Source organism: Temnothorax longispinosus, chromosome 11 (assembly GCF_030848805.1).
Source record: "Temnothorax longispinosus isolate EJ_2023e chromosome 11, Tlon_JGU_v1, whole genome shotgun sequence".
Classification (NCBI taxonomy): Eukaryota; Metazoa; Arthropoda; class Insecta; order Hymenoptera; family Formicidae; genus Temnothorax; species Temnothorax longispinosus.
Window position 1 is genome coordinate 2,419,060 of NC_092368.1, and position 23,223 is coordinate 2,442,282.

Genomic DNA, 23,223 nt, shown 5'->3' on the forward strand with positions numbered 1-23,223 from the left:
GCAGATTTCTCTAGACATTAGTAATAAATACGAGAAAAATCGCCTGGTCTAGGCATTTTAACGAAACGAATATCGCGACTGTCCCGTAAGTAGAGCGTCAATCTCGGAAAAGGAAGGAAAAAAGAAAAAGAGAAGTGTGAGAGAGAGATTATCTGGTGTTGTCATTACCTTGAGCGACCGCCGCGACCGCAGCCGCTGCTGCCGCACCCGGACTGACCGCGCCTTCCGGGCCGTTGCAGGCCGCGTAGTTCGCCAGGCTGGGGTACATCGTGGTCGGCTCCTCCTTGACGATGTGGGGCGAGTGCCCGTCGCGGAATACCACCGCGCGAATCACACCGCGGATGTGCTCGTCCGGCCAGACGCCCAGCAGGATCCTCTGCGGTCTTCCTCGTCCCTTCGGGCGCAGATCTGCAGGTGGTAGGGTAGGAAGGGGGGTGGAGGAAGAGGGGGACAACGAGGAAGAAGAAATTCATTTCACTGCAAATCGGTTCTGTGATCGTGCACGGGTCGCGATGGGCCCGCCGCTACTCGTTTTCCCGTTTGGCGGGTTTATTCTTCGGGAACTCGCGGCAATTCGCGTCTCGTAATCTCAGGGGCAGGGAATTAAAATTAAACAGATTCGAGAAAGAACGAAGGGGCGAGATCCTTGCGCGACGCGCGAAGAATCGCCGGACTTTATCAATGAATAAAATCTCCATTATAACGTGAGCCTTGCCGCTAAATAGAGACGCGAAACTCGGAGAAAGTTAATAATCGATAGGAAATTTTTTTTTAATCGTCTGTTCGTTAACTAATTAATAAAGGATGTTTTAATGATACGCTCGATCGGTGTTTACAGGATGTTACATGCTAATGACGCGTAACTAAGCGTTACCATTAGGTATTAGGTCCGGTCGTAATTGCGGCTTTTATGGGCGTAACTGACTTTTCAGACTTATTCTTCTCCCGGATCGAATGCCGTTTATCAACTATTTACAATTGGCCACGCCGTCGCGGTCCATTACGGTCCTTCGAGTTCTTCGGACTGAGACCTTGAGAACGATTTAAAAGCCATGTTGAACAACGTATGAAATTTCAGACTCGTTTCCATATCCCGTCTCGGGCTTATGAAGTAAATAATAAAGGAATAAAATATATCTTTTTTATATCTTGTGACGTAAGCGTAAATTTTCCGTCACGGTTTTATTTTCTGAACTACAAATTCTATAAATTTTCTCTTCGCGGACAACCAACATTTTTTCATGTTCAAGTATTTTTACGATTACGTAAAGTTAAGAACGAAAATAAAAACTTGTAGACTTCTGCAGGCACAAATTCTACGAAAATTTTTCAACCGTCTTCTTTACAATGTGCGCGCCTAATGCCGCGACTCTCGACATTTCCGGTGTTACAATAATATCCGCTGCACTTTGGTTTGGTTGTCGGCATCGATCTCGCCCTCGTCATCGAGAAACGCATTGTTAATCGAGGAGCGGGGGCGTTTTCAGAGGATACTGAAAATGGCAACTAACACTCACCGGCCCCGCCGTCGGCGCTAGGACCCAGCATGTTGTGCACTCGATTCGCGTACAGGACGAACGTCGGGTAGGGGATATCGTATTTCCTGAAAGGTAGAAGCGGGGATACAATTATGATTTGTAGCTTATAATTATAATCAACATAATTTATAGCTTTGCCCGCTCCGTCGCCGCGCCGTCGTGTCTTACATAGCATTACGTTACGTCTCTTAATTAACTTTAGTTATTCTATCCCGCGGCTGTATTTTAATGCTATTTTATGTTTATCCCATTTCATTACGTATTTCACTTTAATTTATATTAATTTTATCATACCGACGGAGTATGAAAGATTCAGCGAAACATATTTGAATGTATGACGATGGAAATTATGCAATCTCTCGAAATTATGCAATCGCGCGGGGGAGTACTGGCGATGACGTTGTGTGTTTAACGAAGTAACGTAGAAGCTCCTCGCGAGGAGCAACACTAAAAATCGTTCGTCTTGTACTCCTATATTGCGATACGATCGTTATATTTCGTCGTCTCATATTTGCTCATATAAGTTGAAATATATCAACGAAATTAAAAGTATACAATTAAACAAGAGGCACTCTTGCGGATCGAGTAGAAATTTATAAAATGCCATGTAGAATCGCGGCGGGAAACATTAGGAAGGCATTATCGATCGTCGAATCGATTATCGTAAAAATTATCGCTCGCGGCTCGTAAAGTCGCGCTTTATTGAGTCGCTTTGTACGCGAATTAAAAGAAATCCCTTTAACGGCGTAGTCGAGGTTGTTACGCAAACGTGATACAGGCTTTACGACGTCCACGCGCAAATGATTTTAAAGCAGCCGCTTTGAGCAGTAAGATCGGACGATTATTTAGCATGATTCAGGCGCGGCGATAAGGTATGCCTGATGCAGGATAATTTCCAGGAATTTTTCATTGCGTAATAACCCGGCTCTATTGTACGCGCCGCATCATAAGACATTTATATAACAATTTTAACTATTTACCCGGTACATTGCGTGAGTTGGCCGCGCGGAGGAAACAACGGCGCGGCATAAACTCGCATAAAATATTTATCTTTTGCCTATAATTTATTAACGTTGCAAGAACGGGCTACCGCGCGCGCACGCGCGCGGGCGAACTCTTGGAATAAGCAATTAAAATAATTCTTTAATTTTTATATTAACGCATTTCATCACTCGGCGTTAATATTAAATGTCGCGTACCGAAGTTTTATGCAACTGCGCGGGGAGTATATTATTAATTTTATTATTGGTTCCATCGCGCGGATGCACGGCGGATGGTATAACCCATCGTGCACGGAAAATGATTGCGAGTAAATTAATTATTTTTGCAATATACATCGGAGACATCTCGATATATTTTTTAAATTAACACCGTTTTATATCAGCCGATATTAATATATTGCAAAAATATAAATGTAATATAGCGAAAAAGTGCAATTAAATGAGATAAATAATTTTTACACGCGCTGGAAACGTTGGAATATTTTTAAGATTAATATGTTGCATCGATTAATATTAATATTACACGCGATGGATGGCCCGTATTATAGTATCGCGGTATTTATTTTTGCCGTAGTATTTTTTAGCACGCGATTCTTCTTTTCGAATAAATTTCTTATCAACAATTAGTGAGATTGAAATCGAGAATATATTATAACGTATATGTTGCAAAATATCTCATATTGTCTTATAATACATTCAAATAAGTTGACGATTTAATGTATTAAAATATACATTTTTAACCCTACAACCGCGTACACTTTTTTTCGGCACCTACTAATGGTAGATAGGATGGGGACGTTTGCATCCGCGACCTATTAAAACAACCTAAAACTTTACCAAAAATTCTGAAAAAATTCATAGCTGTTCCTTGAGATCTTAACTATAAGTTTAAACAATAATAATATTATAAAATTAATTTTGCAATTGTTAATTTAAACCTTGAACCTTTGGACAATACCATACATAGTCAAAATGCCGAGAACGCAAACGACCCGCGTGTACGGTTGCAGGGTTAAAAGTAAAGTCGGCAAAAGTATAGCTGCTTGAAAACGCACCTTGCCGCTTGGCTGAGGGAGAGTCCTTCTTTCAGCACGCTGAAGATCGCCTCCGCCATGGTCTCCGGCCGCCAGGACTTGAGGGGTCCACGTTCCCGGAAGCGCAGGTTGTGCACCAGGCTCTGGTTGGTGTTCCAGCACTTCTGCCACATGGACTGTAGCTGGTACTGGTAGCTGTCTGCTAGTAAACGCCCCCCGTGGAAAAAAGAAAACACAGAAAAGCAGCTATTAGTCGGGGCGATCGACCAGTTTAAGAGGGGTAGAGGGAGGCGGAATGAAGGAAGAAGGCGGGATTCAGGGTGAATAAATGTCCTCATTATTGCATGATTTTTTTATTAATCGATCGTCCATCACGCTCGTTCTAACGCGCGTTCGTTGACGGGCGAAACTCACGCGGAAGCCCTCAATTCACGTGCGATCGATCGATCGGGATCGAAAACATGGGGAGGGAATGAATCGTCGTTGCGTTAACGATTCCGCAATGTGCAATTTTCACGCCGAATCGATACTCGCTCGTCACGATGCACGCAGGTGCATCTGCCGTTTATACCTTGAACGTGGGCGGAGTCACCTAGAAAACGGTGCTTAAGAAAGACAGGTATGTTGTGTGTTACGTGTGCGCGTGTATGTGTGTGTGCGCGTTCGTGAACAGGTTGTGGCAAAGTAAATCTAAAGGATTTACGTCTTTCTAGGTGAAATCCAAATATCGATTGTATTGCCGTTTGCCGCGCAATCGTTACAGAGCATTACAGAATCGTTAAACGGAACAGCCGCATCGCGGTTAACGCCAACATGCGTTAATGCTACTTAACACTAAACCTTTTTTTTACTTAACTTTAAAATACGAAGACATAATTAATTATTGCGTCGCGGAGGGAAGGGGATTCTACAGAAATATGGAATGTACCTTAAGACGCGTCTTAAAGAAATCAGAACGCACATCCTACGCCGCTGGTTATCAGAAAAATTGTTTATATATGAAATAACTTGAACTCCTTATTGCTCTCTTTGTTTTATCAACAAAATAACATTGAAACAAATCAAATGGAAATACATTCCATTTGAACGTCAGACATTTTGCGTCTGTTATCATAATATAACATGAAAACGTTGCAACTAGAATAAATCGCAAAGTCATTTATAATTGCTTTATTATAATATCGTCACACCCGATCAGAAGCCTCGCAATAAAGAGTACACGTCACTTTGCGCACCGCCGATATATCACATCATATTATTGTAACGCATTAACAATCTCCTTGACGCGACGGAGTATTTTCCAGGGTCGCGTGCGGAAAATTTTATCGAATAAGAAAATCTTGATCGACCGGAGAAATTTGTGACGCGAAAAGACGCGGGGGTACTTAAAGCGAGGTGACGGGCGAAAGAAACGTCCGGCGCGCGGCGACATTTACAATAACTTCCGCCGCTCGCGTATGGCACGTATGACCGGCCTCAATTCGCAACAATTATTTGATAGTTAAGTTATTGGCTTTAATTAAGCCTCCTGACCAATTTGACGATTAATAACAATTCATCGGAAAACGCGCGCGCGCGCACGCTTGCACGGCTGCTGATCCGCGCTATTCTTAGACTCGCATTCTCGCGGCACATTCGATGCTGAAATTCCCGTTTCGCGTTATAACGCCGTTCGAATGTCTGACGACGAGGGATAATATCGCGACTACTCGAGGCCACGGATATCTGAGCCGCGTTTAATTATTGAATTTTTATTTGGGTCAGGGTGCCGCCGCGCCGGGCGAGAATGCGAATCGCGGAAACCCCGTCGTCGCGCGATTTAATTCCGCTTACGTTATCTTTTATCTAAGAAGGCACTAAGTACATTTTCCTTTCGCGGTTTTCTTATCGCTTTCGTGTAATGCAGTTACTAACGGAGTCGCGATTGACTTTCTCGCAAAGACGGTCTTTCATATACGGAACGCACGTGGGTCGGAATGTCGTTTTTCTCACGTCGCGCAGATAAAGTGACGTTACGCAACGTCTCGTCCTAAGCGATCTGGTCCTAAGTCTTATCGGTGCAGAGAGGAGTCGTCCTTGCTACCGCGAGGACCGCTCGCGGATGCCGCGGGATTATCGCTCCTGCTTGCGACGTGATTATACTGATTATCCTCGGAGGCGGGTAGCCACCGGTCGTAACGCGGCCGGTTTACGGCCGCCGCGAGATATCGCCTTTACTTTACTTTCGATACTTTATCGGGGAATGTCGCGCACGCCTATTTTAATACCGCTCATTCACACTTAATTTTCTCTCCTCTCGCACCCCCTCCCCCGCCCTCTCTCCTCCTTCTCGTTACCAAGCGCACCTCGCCGCCACTCGGCGTGTCGCACTTTTAGCGGGCGCGCGATAACACCGGGTATAATATTACATCGTTCTCGCCGGGATTCAATTAACGCGCCGCTCGTAAATACGCGAATTGCAAGTCTCCCCCTCCGGGGGCGACGATCGACGATAATGTGACGCGAGAAGTGCGCCAACGCAACGTCGCCGAAGGAGAGAAGGCGTTTCGCCGTTTCGCGAGCTTCACGGGCTTCGAGCGAGTTCGCCGAATACGATAACGATAACGCGAAGCCCTTCGCTAACGACGCTAACGGAAGGTATGTTTGGACGGTCGGCGGCGGAATTATTTCGATCGACGATGCTCGTCGTACGTCGTTCCTTATCATAAAACGACGATAATACCCGAGGATTTCGCTAACCGGATTTTTCCAGCGAGTTATCTTACAAATCTGACTCGAGTCATCCTTATCGGACATGAGGAAAAATTAGCGGCGTTATGTTTTTCTGCGAGGAAAGCCCCGGCTCTCGACATTAATTGCCGCGCGTTGATCGATAATTGCTGGATATTAGCCGCTTATTGTCCGCGATGCGACGGCGATGCGACGTGCGGTATCACGTCAGTCGCGGCCAATAATTGCCGCAAAAAGTCAGCCGTCCAAAGCGTACCCTGTTAACGTCCGTCCCGTTCCCCGCGCGCGTAATTGAGTCGTTTTTTTTCTCTCTTCCCGCCGCGAAACGTCCGACGCTGACAAAAGTGTCGTGCCGCGCCCGCGCCGCCGGTTCCGCGACACGCTCCGGTGGTGGAGGTAATCTAATATCGCTCCTCGTCGTCAAGTATCACGCGTCGCGGAATGAGGATTTTTCGCAAACGGAGAGAGCTAAACGCACGAGGAAGATATGCCCCCTGAAGTTTCAGCGTCAACTATTTCGAGCGCGGAGTTTGTCCCGTTTTGTCGCTATATCGGGGTACGGCATTCCAGCTCACGGTTAGAATGTGAATCGATTTATATAATATAAGTTTAATCGCGAGAACGGATTATGCGTATATGTAAAAACACACATGCGACGTCGCCGCGCGTTATTTTTACGAAACGATTTTTAATATCAGCTAGGCCGAATAACGATCTCGCGTTACTTATCGCGATTTAACACTTGAGTCGCGTGCGGCTCAATTCTGAACCGATATATATTTAGATGTAGCTCTCTTTTATACGGTCCGCCGCTTTGCTCTACTTTCGTTAACGTTTATCCGAGACTGTTCCTTCGCACATTACGCCCGTACTATTTACGTTGCCCGTTAAATAACCGCGGCACGTAAGCTGCACAAATATTTCAATTTAATTACTGCGTCTCACACGTTACGTTTTGTAAAATATTTTCGTTCGTTGTTGGAATATTTATCGCGCTATTAGATCAACTCGCGGTTAAGTAGGCGGCATACTTCCTTCATTCATTTGCTCCTCACATTCGTAAATCGTCTTTCTAATCCTTCCTCCAGTCTCAAACAATGCCTCGCTCTAACGAGGAACGGATATGTGCTCGTTTCATAAACGCGATTATCCGTTAGATAGATTTGGAATGTTAACAGAAACGCGCGCCGTACTTTCTTACAGAGAGCGCGCGCGCCTTTCTCTCCGCGATTCTAATATACTAAAGATAATTATCTCGCAATTATTGTCGGGGCAGCAAAACGGACGTGGAGTCCAACGCGCGCGTAACAACATGGCAACGCTAATAACTTAAACAAATGTCTCGCTAATAAAACTCGTAGAAAAATATCTAATTACGACAATACCGTGAGCGACGATCTCGGTGATAATTTGGTCCCATCGATTCGAGACGTATCACGGCGTGCGTCGGAAAGTATGTACAGAGTGCGGTATATATATGCGAGGAGAGGCAAGGGTGTATACCTCTCGGCCTCGTGTTCGTCGATTAAATTACGTGGAAGACGGAGATGAGTGGAGGGCACTAAACTCGTTACACGCCAAGTCATTCACAAGTATGATTTGCAAGAATGCGACTCGCGACAGGGAGCTCCCGAAATTGGAGACGCGTTCGAAAATATTCCGCGACGCTGTTCCTTTTCAATTGGTATTAACGTTGAATTTCTCTTGTTACAACCTTTGCAATTAACGAGAAAATAAACGCAAATTAATAAGAACGTACGACTACTTTGAGCCCGTGACAAATTAACGTTGCGCTTTTAAATCGCACTTTTGTTGCTGAATCGCGAAAATTTTCATAAAAGCTTAAACGTTGAACGCGTTTCCGTCCCGTTTCCTCCCTCTCTTTTAAGCATAAATATTTCTCGCGTGCGTTCTCAATGCGAAACGAGTTATCCGCAAATAAATTAACGACAGTCCTCTTATTGTATGATATGTCATGGAAATTCTATTACTTCAGAAGCGTTGGAGAATCGAGGGAGAAAGGATCGGGGGAATATTGTCGCGAGGGAATAACCGCGCTAATCGCCGTTGATGCAATTGATTCTGATGGATATTAAATTTAATCGAACGTAGACATTTTTTGCCGATTAAAACTCCTCCCCCCTTTTCCGATTTTACCGCGTTATCATTTCGCGCGATTGCCCGGAGCACGCGACGCAAACGCTGGGCGTTCGATTTTCAATTAGCAGGCAAATTCTTCCCGCGACCTTGCTTGTGCAGCGATTTTCCGCGTTGAAGTCTACGGATTGCGCGTCGATTGTCGGTCACCGCGCGCATGCTCCGGAGGAATCATACAAGTGGATCGAAAAAGACAAAAAAAAAAAAAAAAAGACAGAAAAGGACAGCGATCGTGAAAATGTTCAAACGTGTTCGGTGTTGGAAGACATCGTTCTCGTTGAATGTTTTTTTTCTCTTTAATTTAATCCTTATAATTAGAGTTTTTTGAAGTGTGAATTGACGACGATTGCAAAAGGCGTATTTAATCTTAGGATAATCGAATGGTAGTGCTCTCTCTTAAAACGCGCCGCCGTGTCTCTTTACGGTCCGAGAATGCGAGTGCATCACGGCCGGGGAAGCGAATAAAGGTTGCATGGTGCGTCGGCGTCCGACGGCATGCCGCCTCGAATCCGACTTACTATATTCTCTTTGCCTTAATGTCGCTTGAATGAATTCGTTGTCGCTGGGACATTAAATTTTCCACATTTTTCTTCATTCTCGTCCGCGAGGCAAAGGGACCACTGCCGCATTCTCGGCCGACGAGTCTCTCGCAGTCGTGATAATCAGGAGAGAGAAAGAGAGAGAGAGAGAGACATGGCGGAATCCTTCGGATTACATTTTCGCGCAATTCTGCTTAATAAGAATCAACGTCCGTCAAAAAGATCGAGTATTCACCGTTGTCTCGGAGACGAAGCAAATTTTTACCGACTCACGATGTAAATAGACGAGATTGTTTAACGAATATCTGCATGCGACGGAAAAATTAAGAAAATAGAAGATCAGGCGTAATCTGAACTTTTTAAAACCATGTCTCTCCCGTGAACTATCTCGATATTCAGCGGACCGGCGACGTTAAGAGGAATCGGCACCGTTCTCGTTCTCGTCGTTGATGTAGAGCGAGACTATCGAGTGCTTCTTGCAAAAGGCCCACCACCAGCGGAAGCCCGACAGCCCGGTGAACATGAAGCCGGGGTCGTGCTTCCGCCTGAGACGCTCGACGAAGTTCAATATCGCGTTCAGGGATTTCTTCGTGCGCCGATTGTACGGGCTCACGCTGATGTCGCAGCAGAATTCGAGCACCGCCGTTTCCTCGCCTGGATCGAGGGCGGTCTCCTCGAGGATCATCATCCTCTTGGACTTGCCGAGGATGTTGTCGTAGAGGGTGCCCTTCGGGATGCCGTACTTGGTCGACGCCTGGGTGAAGCGCATCTTCTGGGTCACCACGGCCTCGATCGCCTCCTGGAGATCGTGCCGCGTCCACGTGGGCGCCTTCAGCTTCAGCAGGGTCGTATAGTCAGCTAGAAAATAGTCAGCGATTTCTTTTCCAGCCTCGTCTCGCGTCTTTAATTTTTCGCGTTGAGGAACCGCGGGGAAAAGCCGCACCTAGAGAGAAGAGACTGAACGGCGCGAAAATCGCGCGCTTTCACGAAGCTTTCTCGCCCTTTATCACTTCCACTTTTGCTCCCTTCTGCGTTATTCTATATTTTCTCAGTTTGGGTGTCGTGAACACTCGATAAAACAGCAAATAGAGTTTGTTTGTTACACGAGAGAATCATTAAAGATATTTATGAAAATGACGGTTAGAGAACATGCTGAGGATACTTTCAAATTGTCACAAAATTAATGAAATAAAAAGTAGTTAAGTACGAAAGCAAAAGATGTGGAAGAGTTAGCGATAAATAAAAAGCTCTAGGAGAACAATAGGAACGAGAGATCGACTGAACTATTGATATTTTGCGGACTGCACGTAATTAATTAGGAAAGGTTGGAAATTACATGTTAAAAATTATATATTGCTCTGCTTTATGTATTACAGCTTGCTAATGAAAATAAAGCACGAAACCTGGGAGGTGGCAAATAAACGTAAAATAATAGTGGCGGAATAATCGCGAGTAAAAATATATCAAACCAAGCACAAATTTTACGAGGCTCTCAAGATTCATTCGTCCTGAGTAAGCAATCAAAATAATTTACCAGCATTAAAACGAGGAGGTGGCAGCGACGGATTAAAAAGAGCATCGCGGGATTCAAGGGGAGGGGAGGGAGATTCCCTTACGAAGTTACGAGCCGACTTGGAGCGACCGGCTCCAAATTAAAAGATGTCGATTACGATTCAATTATCATTTTACACGCCGCTATTAATTGTAATTATCGGTAATTATACGATGCAATTATTATAATTGCACTATAATTATCCCTTTAGCCGTGCGTCAGCCGGCTCTCGCCGGCGCGGCCGTCGAGCAGCGAGTCAACTCGAAGCGAAAGAGCCGACGAGAAGACGAAGGCAGGGCGAAAGGGAGAAGCCGGGAACGGCCACTGTGTGGTCCACAGAGCGTGTCACACCCACGCGTGTTAGCGGCAGTTAACGTCACTCATGTCGGGGGGCCCGGTGCGATTTATGCGGTGTCGCGGCGGCGCCGCGCACCGATTTCTGGCTCGCGAATCGCGCGCAATTGCGCAGGAAGAAACATAACGTCGGGACCAGAGAGACACCGCGTGTGTGGCGGACGAGAAGTGATAAGTCTTCGTCGCGACAAGTCAGATTTTATTCCCTCGCAAAAAGCGGCGACTCTCGTAAATTAATCAAACGGCATTTTGAGCGCGAATCTGCCACTTCCCTGTATGTAAATGGACATTACAAGCACTATCGCCGAAACCGCTTAATATACACCGTTTCGCCGTGAGGGGAAAATCGAAAAAAAAAATGAAAAAAATAAAAAAAATAGAAAAAGTCGCTTTCTTTTAGCATAACAATCCGATTGCATCGAAATACGAATAATCTCGTTTCGCGCGCGAATCGATCGTCCGGCGACTGGTGGGAACGATCGCCAGTGAACCGAAAAAAAAGAAAGGAAAAAAATTGTCACGTATCGCGTGTAATGGCGTCGTGGCTAAATCCGGGCTGGAAATAATCGCGTTGAATATTATCATACAATAGCGCGTTTTGTCGCGCGCGCGCGCGCGCGCACGTGCAACCTGTAGTTTTGCGCGGGGCATTTTCTCTCAGATTGGCAAATCGTCGTTCGTTCGGTGAACAATCGCGCTTAGGCAATTGCGTTCTCAGAAGGCGCGTGCGGATTTAAATATTAATCTGATTACCGAGTCGCCTCATCGGGACGTTAGGTATCGGGAGAAATTCTTAATCGTTTCAGTTTACAGCGACGTATATCCTGTAATTCACTCTCGTCGAAAGCACAAGGCTCTCTCTTCTAAATTAATGAAAGTTCTTCCGGCAACTTTAAGATTAAATATGTCTGGGACGCATTTTTCAGAAATAACGCGCTTTCCCTCAACCGTAAGTCCCTCGCCGACCCCGAAATCGATATTGTCAACGGGAAAATTGTATCGAGCGAGGTTCTTTAATCTCCGAGATTCTGAATTACTAATTTCTCCGAGGCGAGCAAGCGCGGAGCAAAGGTGGAGGCTCGATGTTCGCTTCGAGAAACGCTCTCGTCGCGGACGAGAAAAGCGCGGAATAAATAAGCGTGATCGTTAAGAGAAGCAAACAGCCGGCGGCGGCGGCGGCCGCGTCTCATGGGAAGTCAAGGAGTAATCGAAGAAAATGATTTAAGCGAGCCGAGAGGGGGATACGCGCCTACGCACGCATTCGGCATACGCTTGAACACGCACGTATGCACGCACGCACGTTCGCACGCATGCACGCACGCACGATACCGGGGATCAATTCGAGACGCATATTGCGACGTTTATGCACGTTTATGCGCGTTTACGTTCGAGCGTATACGTATACTGCGACAAATCAGGGCTCGAAGACGAACGAGTACGGCTGAGAGAATTATTTGACACGCCTTTGCAGCGACTATAGCTATTAGAGTCTCCATATGCGAATTCCGTTACGTTAGATAGAGAGAGATGGGCGTGTTGGCCAAGAATATAAAAGACCACACACATGTTCTCTTTTTTTTTTCTCTCGAAACCGAATCCGCGAATTTTCACCAAGTTTCATAACACACGAAAATTACATGCACTTCTATTCGCGACTTCGAGCGCTATGCCACAGAGTAAAAACATACAATTATGCGAAACCTCAAATAACTTCTCAACCGCCAACTTGAGAGTACGGATATTTTATTGCACCTGTTGTTTAATTTTGTCCTTTCACTCGCGGGATAAAATACCGGTAAAAGATCGAAGGATCCTCACTTTTGATGCGGTATCCAAAGGAATAGGGAACTTAGAATTCGAAGGGGGCACAGAGTCCGCGATCGATGGTGCGTAAGAGTTACACGTCAAGCTTCCCGCTTGCGAATCGCGGGCGTGTTATCGCCGCTATTAACCGTCGTCCACCATCCAATCGTCTATCTAAATTGCTTTCTATATTAAAGCAAAATGCATTCCCGCGCTTTATTATTGCCGGGCCCGCGCTCACGTTCCTCCCTCTATCGTTTATTGCTGTTCGGCCACCACCTTCGACTCCGCATCGCGACCTCTCTCCGTGCTCCCTTGTGTTTGCCACCTTCCGTGATCGTCAACGACGTCGTCGACAACGACGACGACGACGACGGCCGTGCTTCCGGGAACCTTATCGTCCGCGCGAGGAAACATTTAGAAAGGGAGAGAGAAAGGAAGGTAAGCAGCAATGAGATATCGATCTACGAATAGCGACAGATGTCCCATCCCCCGAAGACTCGGAGGTCGAGGCACGCAGACGGGCGACGAGACCGAGTAGTCGTTTCTAGGACGAGAGACTCGTCACGTACGAAACTGATGATTCAACAACCGGAACAACGTGACCGTGAACTTGAAAATGGAGCGCGAAGCGGATCGGACGAGCGGTCCCTCGAGGGGCCGCTCGAGGGTAGGGAATCTCCACTCGAACTCGGAAGGGATGATCGGTCGTTGCGCCGCTACTTACTACGGAAACCGATCGTCGGAATTCGAATGCGACGGGTATAAAGCTGCGGATGATGCGACAGATATTGTAGGAGAGGAACGTGAAGTCTTTAAACATGTCGCGAAACAGGCTATACGGGGTGTCTCCAACCAATCGTACTTTTCTTCAACGACAGACCCCGCGTGAACGATTGAAATTAAAGGTGAAAAAGCATATGTGGCAGTAGTAAAAAAAGAAAGCGATCATATATTGCACGTTTTGTGACTTATATTAGCGTTTTTCAAGCTCTTTTTTATAAAATAATCGACTTTCTTGGATATTCAAGCTAACATTTACAAACGATATCCCGGATAATTATAATTATGATTTTATTTTTACGATGTTAATTTCAATTTCGGTAGATCTATCGATAAAGAAAAGTACGAGGACACCCTGTGCATAGAGAATAGGCGACCAGACGTTGTTTCGCGCGTGTGTGTGCGTTTGCCTAACGTGGAGGCTTCCACGTTTACGTCCGGCCGGGGGGCCGGTGTCGAGAGGGCGATTATCTCCTGAAACGTATCGAAACGAGACGAAGAGGAGAAAAACGAAAACGGGACTCACCTGCTATACTGGAGGTGGAGGCGCCGAGCCAAGCGTGGGACGACTCCAACAACTTGGCCTGAAACAGAAAAAGGTCGGTCGGTCAGACGTCAGTGTGCTGGAACAGCGATTAGCGGCGATTTAACGGCCGGTTGGGAAAACGACTTAATCTTTTATCCGAGCAATCTTCTTTTCTAACCGGAAGCAAAACGAGCTCCGTCGGGATAATTATATTTAATCGAAAGCTCGTCTGTGCGCGGGAGAGAGAGACAGTTCAAGTATTTTAATCCCTATTGGTTCCGCTTGGCATTGCACAAAACACGACTGTTTAATATTATAATATTAAACAGCCTTTAATATTATAAGTTGTCTAACAAAGAATATATATTTTTAAATTGCATTTATAATAGGATTACGGCCTAATAAATGTTTCAATTATATCGAATCGCTTTTGTTTAATTATACCTAGGCTTGTTTAATTATATCGTTTTAAAATAAATAATAAATCTTTAATAATAACAACGACAAGATAAGGACAATAAGTGTAACAAGAAAAGATTTAACCACATAAGTGCTCACAACTTAAACGTGAATGGAGTTCACGAGGTAGTCAAGATACAATAATTTCGCTTTAGGAATCGAGGGATCTTATTTCTCGCGCTCAACTCTGCAATTTGACGCAACGCGAGAAGGCGACTTATCGGAAATTTTCCAGGGTTGCGAGGGAAAAATCGTACATACCGGAAACGCGAGGTAATCCGAACTGTTCACCTCGGCCGACAACTTTGCTAATATGCGAGGCTTTCGAAGAGGCGTTCGCGAGACGCGGGGCACCGAAAGCACAAGACACACGCAAAGTTGGCTCATTTGAAAAGTTTCGCCTCCGCGCTTTCGGATTTTGCGATTTCTGGTAATATCGTAGGGCGGGTATATGCTGTTATACTTGTTGTATACATTATACTTCCGGCCGAGTCTCTCTCAGGCCTGACTTTTCAAATTAATTTTTAAGGGTCGCTCAATGCGCTCCGATGGCCGCTCAAATCCTTCCACCCTATTTCTTCCCCTATTTTCCACGCGCCCGGTAAAAGTTTCGTAGATCTGCGAATGCCACTCTGAGAGACGCTCGTGCGGAAAATGTTTCTCGGCCTGCGCGCCATCATTCGTCTCGTCCACTAAAGATGTAGCTTTCATTCGAACTGGAATTCATCAAGGCTATTACGGAAGTAAATGGGATTTTAAATTATTATACATGCATTAATCCTTCATACTTGAGCATCGAAGTAGACGCGAACAACTTAAATACTATTCCACAATGGACGGTTTTCAGTATTCTTTTTGAGTTTCCGAGAACGCGGAAACGTCACTTTGCGGAAGTGCAGAAAGCGCGGTGTACGAGAACCTCGTATTGTGTGCTGCGGTATATTTAAATTGTTCAAATCTATTCAAATGTACGCTTTCCCCCCTTTTGCCGCTGCCATCGCGCTGCAGTTACCGTAAATCGCTTTTCGGGGTTTCTCGCGGTCATCAGAACGGGAGGGAAGAACTTTTTACGAGAAGGAGGAACGAGGAAAAACGATACGAAAGGAGGCGGCGGCGACGGCGGCGGTGCAGCGAAATAACGTCTCCACCATCGTGACACGAGGGGGATGGCACCGAGCGCTGGCAATTTCGCGAAATAGCCCCGCGTCAATACACGTGCACACGCATCTCTCGGCTAAACCACACAAAGAATTATTGAGCAGCCCGCTCGCTGTTTCCGACGAGCGTCGCTCGAGTTGGAGGAGGACGCATAAGTGAGAGACCAAGAGGGGGAGACAGGAGAAGGAGAAAGAGAGAGGAGAGGAGAGGAGAGAGGAAAAAGAGAGATAGATGGCGAGGGAGAGAGTGAGAGAGAAAGAGAGAGATTGAGCCTGCTCTGCAGTTGTAACTTGGACGCGCAAGTAGTATATCGTGGCGCGTGCATTTTTCATTGTCTCGCGTTCCCCCGCGCCGCGCCGCGCCGCGCTCTGCGGTGCAGCTCGCGGAACACACCGTGCAGAGTGCATACGCGACGTGCCGGTTGACGTGTGCATTGACGAGAAAATTGCGAGCGTCCCTGTATATCGCGGTCGCCCACCCCCCTCTCTCTCTCTCTCTCTCTTTCTCCTTTTCCGCATTTTTTCCGTCCCCCTTTATCCACCCCCTCTTCTTTTTTCAGGCCGTTCCCTTTCAGGTCGTTCTTACGTCGGCGCTCGGAATGCAACGTCCGTCCGAGCGCCTTTCTTTCTCTCGCGGATAATCCCGTTCGACGCGCGTTGCGACGGGAATGGGACGTGATGGAAGATTTTTGTAATAAAAACATTGCGTACTATATGCAGCCGAATAATTAATGTGTCTCCCTTATTCTCTGTCCCTCCAAGAGGGATTCGGAGAAAGATTGAGACTGTGATGGCAAAACGATCAACGCGAGAAAATATTTTCAAAGTTGTTCAGATTATATCCCCAAAGTATTGAAATTATTAAAAATATAAACGGGATAATTATTTTTTCTTATTCACATTATGGGACGTGATTCATTTCGCGCATCAATTTCGCGTCTTGGAATAAATTTTTTATCGGCTGTCATTATTACGGGCAACATTATACCTAGGCTTTCTTGACATCATACTTAAGGGCTTCAGCAAACGAGGAGAAAATCACCTTCGGAGGAGAAAGAGGAGGAGGATAAGCGGCGACGGCGGCGTCTCGACGCGCACAGAGACGGCCATCCGTCGGCGTCATTCAGCAGCAGTCTGCATCTCAATTTGTTTCGACGTGCAGCAGAACACCCGTGTATGTATTCCGGCTAGTTTCTGTATGATGCATGCCGCTAATGGAAATGAGGCCCCCCCTCCCTCCCTCCCTCTCTATCTCTCTTTCTCGTTCCTCCATCTCTCCTGACTTCTCTGTTCGGTCCGCGACGCGGAGCGTACATCCGTCTCCGTCATCCCCTTCGTCTTTCCCTTTCAGCCTCTCTCCGTCCCTCCCGCTTCCCGACCAGGGAAGACATGAGCCACCCTGGCCGCGGCACCGAGGGGGATTCGTGAATTAAATATCGCGCCGAGCTCGTGCGCGATTTTACCCCGCTTGTGAATCTCCCCGTTTCTCTTTCTCTCGCGCGCTCCCCCGCGCTCGCTCTATATGTTAGCTCCTCGCCTCTCTTCCAGCACACGCTCGCTATTAACCGCCTTCAAATTACCGGGGCTGACCGCTTTGAATTTTTCACGAACGCCGCCGTCGCGGTAACCCGTCGCTGCACCTCCTTGATCGCGCCGGGATGCGGTCAGAAATTCCGGAAGCTGTTAAGGCTGACGGAATTCCGAAAGGTATAGTTGGCCGCGCGAGTAAATATCGACGCATCTAATATCACGAGATGATCTTTTTGCGGCTGGTCGTAATTTGCATAAATACACATGACGAAAATTTCACATAATCACTGCGTAAGAATATTATAGAATAAATAACTACGTGGCAATGAAGCGATCAGCTGCAATGTCATTGCTTAGTTCGTTCACAATTCTATGCGCAAATCCGCTCGATGATCTCTTGGGACTCGCCACGGAATCAGCTACGACGACGACGATCTCCCGACACCTCGGCGTCGAGAATAAAATATCCGGGCTCACGGGATATCGTCGCCGTCGAAGAAAACTTGGGCTATTTTCCAGCGAAACAAGTTACCGGAAAGTTTCGGCCGCGCCTCGAACGAAAGTTCTCGCCTCTCGGACTCGGAAAGAGATTCCGGGCTTCTCGTCTCTCCTCCCGTTCGAGAGCCCGCGCGACAGAGCCCGCGGATCCTCCCCGTCGCGGTGCGGAGAGTCGCGCGACGCCCCGTCTGCGTCGCGTCGGAGTAAACGCGGTATAACGCGGAAAATTATACGTTAGATCGAAGTTTCACGAGCGTGCGGGCAAGATGGGACCGGAAACTCGATCCGAAAGAGGAAACTTCCTCGAGAGTGGAAAGCGCGAGCGTTATTATTCGCCATAATTGTAATTTTTCCAGTTACCTTTAATTCTTTCGCGGCGAATTTCAACTGAAGCTATATAAATTATATATGTACAGTTGTGTGGACAGAAAGGACAAAAAATCTCATTTATATTTAATATCCAGCTACCATGTCAGCAATTACCAATTCTTTTAACATTTCAATATATTTAACATCTTGTTTGTCTCGCTCTTACAATGAATCACTGCGCAAGCTGTGTGCATTAGTGCTCATCCACTTCCAAATGGAATGCGTTCCGAAAACTCAACCGGACAACCTTTGTGTCCAACTGTACGTTCTTTGTGCGAGCACATTCGCGGAATTTGGACGGGGGAAGCGGGGGTTGAGAATTTTTCTCTTCAATTTTGTTCCATATTAATCAGAAAGTAACATTATTTCGCGCCAGCTAGTTTTTTGCGCGTGTAAATTAGCATAAAAATGTAACGCGATAATAAATGCGATGCTTAATTAATTTTGTAAATATAATCGCTTGTGGAAGTCGGCGTATAAAAAGTACTGTTGCGTTATTAAACTATTAACATATTCACTATTTCGAAAGCGACTGATACGTCGTCGCGACTCTTTCTCTCTCCCCCTATAGCTTTTGTTTTTTTTGTCTAATATTAATAATGTAATATGACATATCTGCGACACAACACGGCCGGTAATTCGGAATTAAACGCATATTTCATTCTCCTGGATAATTCCTGATTTCGTGTTTGATGACGCTCAAACGAGGAATGCGCCACACGCGCACAAAGAAATATCACGGGCGTCATTATTAATGTTAGCATTAAATGTTTATTATCACTTCGTTATTTCCGACGAAAAATAATTACCGCTGTATGACTGTGTATCGCGCGGAGCGCCGAATCCCTCCCCGGTTTGTGCTTGTCCGGGCACCGATATTTTATTACATTTGTGCTTCTTTCGCGAGAGACACGCTTTTCACCGCGTTCTGGGAAACACGTAAATAAACATTGATACAGCTGATTTATCTAATTTGGACGTAATGACATTCCGAATGCAGCAGCCAGCTATTTTATATTAAAGAAATGTAGAATCAATATATGCCGTTATGTTAATAATAAACGTAAATATAACACGTGAAAAACTGCAAAACCGTTGAGACGTGAGTAAGCTCGTTTAAAATGGAACGAAGCCCGATAAATAAAATAAAACGAATAAAATAAAATCCACTGGATCATTGCATACGAAATGTCGCTTTTATATCGGCAATTATCGATAAAATTACCAAGGAAACAAGATACGGACAGTCGAAAAAGTTCAGTAATTTTTCCACGTTTTTTCAGAAGATGTTTTCCTGATCTCATACGATCGAATACATTACAAAAACTTACAGCAAGAAAAATAAATATTAAAACAGATAAAAAAATTGCATGTGCCTGCGTTGGCCCACTTTGCTACGTCGAAATTTCACCGCGTCAATTTATTCGTGCGATAATTCAAACATTAACAATGAGACGCAATTAACGATCGCGCAACGGACGCGCACCGCGAGAGTCAGCGGCGAGAAGGAACGAAGGCGTAGGAAAGTACGTCCTCGCCAGGAGGATTTGCCACCCCTCGAAAGGGGGCGAGGGAGGTCGGGGGACGAGGTAGTCGTCGTTACCCGGGGGCTAATTCCTGCAAATATTTGCCGGGCAAGGATATAGGCGTGGGCGAGACGCGAGAGACGAGAAAGGGTGTGGAAGGCGGCGTGGATATAGGCGCAGGATTTCAGTCAACACGACGGGAACGAGAACGGGAACGAGGACGAGGACGAGGAGGACAGGACGAGTCGCTACCGACGTTGCCGCCGCCGCCGCCGACGACGACGACGACGACGACGACGATGTCGTCAGCCGCGGTGGCGGAATGCGGCGCCACGGCGAATTTCTAATCAGATTAGCGCGGATTAGCAAAGTTCGTTTGTTCTAATGAAATTCGTCTAAATTAACGTCGAGTGGAGAAAGAGAGAGAGAGAGAGAGAGAGGGAGAAAGGATGGGGGGGGGGGAAGGGGGTGTTGAGGGTGGTCGCGCGACTCTGTCTCCCTGTGTGCCTCCGCCCATAGGCGCCGAACTTTCGAAATTTCATGAATGCTTTACTGTCCGGATATAACGAAGCTCCTCCTCTGTTCACCGAATAATTCCTGCTTCTTGGTGTACACAGTATAAAAACGTCTTTGCGATATTCCTTGCACCGTTATCCACGATGCTGATTAATAATACCGTGTGCTAATAGTTCCTAATCAATCCATTCTCAAGAATAATGAGAACAAATAAGCGACTTTTATTCAATCAATCGAAAATAATAAATAGTAAATAGAAAATAGAAAATAGAGCGTCTCCTGCACAAAGTGCAAACCTCAATCTTCCTCGAAACAACGATATAGTTATAAAGTTAAATTATCTTTATAGATACAATAACTCACGAAAAACTGATTAAATCGTACCATTGTTACGAATTTCTTTTGAAAACTTGTGAACGAAGATATCTCTGTAGCAAGACATCATAGATATTTTTTTATATGTCACGTTGATATTGAAAAACCGTTTTCATCGATTGCTTTCTTCTAATCATTTATAGCTGTTGTGCAGTATATTTGTATTAATGATATTTGGCGCCCCTGTCTCTCCATCTGCCTTCCACCCTTTACCTCTCATCTTCACCCGTTTTTAGCCGCGCGCGTCACCGCCGAATTACCGACTCGGGTTTGATCCTCTTTCCGCGTCGAGTCCTCTCGTTGAACCGGACGGGACGCACGCGAAGGGAGCGGAACGAGCGCGCTTTCTTTGATTTCACGATAATCATATTTGTCCGGGCGATCTCCCGATGTCGACGGTACTAACTAATTCCCGGTGTCTTTCATGTTCGGTCGGGTAAAGAGGAAGAGAAAAGGGCAAAAGAAAAAAAGATAATAATGGACCGCGCGCGGGAATAAAGTAATAAATCGCGCAGATACATTACCCACCGTCGCCGTCGTCGCCTCCGTCGGGAATTCCTCCTCCACCGCCGATCTCCGCTATCATTGTGTTACACTAACTAATCCAATACTTTTATCCTCGTCCGGAAAATAATAATCGACGACGTCAGAAATAAAGAGATAAATTACACAAATACACAATGTGACATATTTATATTTTCCGGCGCAGAGTATGTTTCACCGAGCTCGCTTGCATTAATTAACTCGATTCCATTCGCAAAAAATTGCTTTATGTACCGTGACACGCCGAAGAGAGATATACACACATATACGTGTATTACATTATGTATGTACATTCATATTTATTGTGTACAATGTGAAATTAATAATAAATAAATTCTCGCATTTTCGCGAACTCGAGTCTGTATCTGTACTTTCGTTCTTGTTCGAGTGACGCCCGAAATAAAAACGTCTCATTTTGCAGCTCGGCGACGAGAGGAGGAATGAATTATGTTCTTCATTCGATGTGTAGTCTTGCGAAATGCGCCCCGCGTACTAAACGGGAATCGCGCGCGCGAGCGCGAGAGGGTAGGCGCGAATACGCGACGCGAAATTGCGCGAAAGAGAAAGAGAGGAGGAGGTGGAGAGGTAGAGATTGGTGGTCCCATAATTGTCATACAAACGCGCGCGGCGTTTCTCTCTCGCAAAAACACACCGCCGCCGAGAAAGACGAGCGTGTGATCGCAGCGGATGCACGGCGTGCCCTCGCGCGCCCGAGATACACGGCCGTAAAACAAAGCGAGCGCCGTGATACGTTAACCGCGCGTTTTCCTTCCATTAAAAAAATGATTATTGTTAAAAAAAGTCGTCGGTAAAAATGTAAAACCTTAAATTTTCCGACGAATGGTAATTATAAACGTGTTGCGCAATCCTATCAGTTTTTTTTTTAATTGCGAATAGATATCTTCGTGATTACGTCACGAATTCAGATCTTGTCGAAGCCCTTCCGGAATGTAATTGATTGAAAAATCAAGATTTCTCGATCGTACAGAAATCTGCTGACCGTTGACACGCCGAAGATGAAACAGTTTCCGATCTATTTCAGCTTTTGTTAAATGCAATTCGAGTACGACGTTTATAATAGCTGTAATAGCATTAATAGCGCGATGAGCAAAAAATACATGCGGGATATTTTAGAAACGATCCCGCGGATGTATACGAGAATTTCAATTTTTATCTTTGAGATAGCCTCCTTCTCATAACGCAATTTCGAGTGCACCGCGCGGGAAACCTCATCGGCAATCCGTTATTTTATTCAACGATTTGATGTTTAAACTATCGGCACTGACACCACATACACGCGTGCGCGCACGCGCGAGAACATACAAGCGAGTGCAAAACGGCGACGAGCACGAACCCTTCCTCGCGTCCGAATAAATAGATTTATTTATTTACGATAAATTGATGCCGACCGCTCTCGCATTGCCAAGGGAGACACATTGATAGAGACGTGAGAAAGAGAGAGAGGCTGCGGCTGCAAGGGAGAGAAATATTTATTTAGCGTAGAGAGGCTAGTGATGGCGCCGATACCCACGTGTAGACCACCGGATATCTGCATCACACGTTTCTGTCTATCGAAATTGAGATTCGAGATAAAAAATCAATGAAGATTAAAGGAAAGCGAATATAGATAGTAGTCTTACTTTGCGTGTAATTTTAAATAAATAATCATAATGCTCAATATAAAAAATTAAAGATGTAAAAAATGACAACCTCTATTTCTCTCTCTATTCGTCAAGAAAATATAAGTCTACATTAATTAAATTTCTTCTCGCAAAAAAAAGTTTGTATTATAAGTAGTGCGATACGTCGTTCGGGAAGACGCGGCTTGTTCGAAAATCGCCAGGCAGGTGTTGCGCCGAGGCGTTGCCATCGCTGGAATTGTAATTCGCGCGCGCGAATCCGATTGTTTCGCATTTACACAGCCGGAGTTGTCTGTTGACGCGCGTTCCGTTATATTGGCCGGCGTCATTATCGCTTAACGAATCGTCCAGCGCGGCGCGCCGACGACGCTTTTCGGCATCCGGCTTTATTTGCGCGCTCGTTGCATTCGCATCCGTAGTTAGGGACGCTTTACGATACCCTGGTACGATGTTATCGGATGTACATATATTGTTAGTAGAGTCGATATGCCGAATCGTTTCATACGCCAAAACGATCATTTTCCGGGTTGGAGAAAGTGAACGTCGGCGATTTTTATCATTTTCTTCGTAATACGATCAATCCCAGAATTTCC

At 45.8% G+C, this 23,223-nt stretch overlaps 1 protein-coding gene across 5 annotated transcripts in view; it reads right to left on the reverse strand.

The window, feature by feature from the left end:
- The window catches only part of LOC139822527 (protein bric-a-brac 1), a 287,526-nt gene that overhangs the window by 8,086 nt on the left and 256,217 nt on the right, over positions 1–23,223 (reverse strand). For 2 of the 5 annotated variants that reach the window (XM_071794332.1, XM_071794331.1), the window contains 4 exons: positions 14,018–14,075; positions 3,595–3,775; positions 1,512–1,603; positions 169–408 (listed from right to left, as the gene is read on the reverse strand). In XM_071794332.1, the coding sequence (XP_071650433.1) occupies positions 169–408; positions 1,512–1,603; positions 3,595–3,775; positions 14,018–14,075 (571 nt within the window). The remainder of the gene's footprint in view (positions 1–168; positions 409–1,511; positions 1,604–3,594; positions 3,776–14,017; positions 14,076–23,223) is intronic. The other 3 variants (XM_071794333.1, XM_071794335.1, XM_071794334.1) reach the window with 3 other exon arrangements.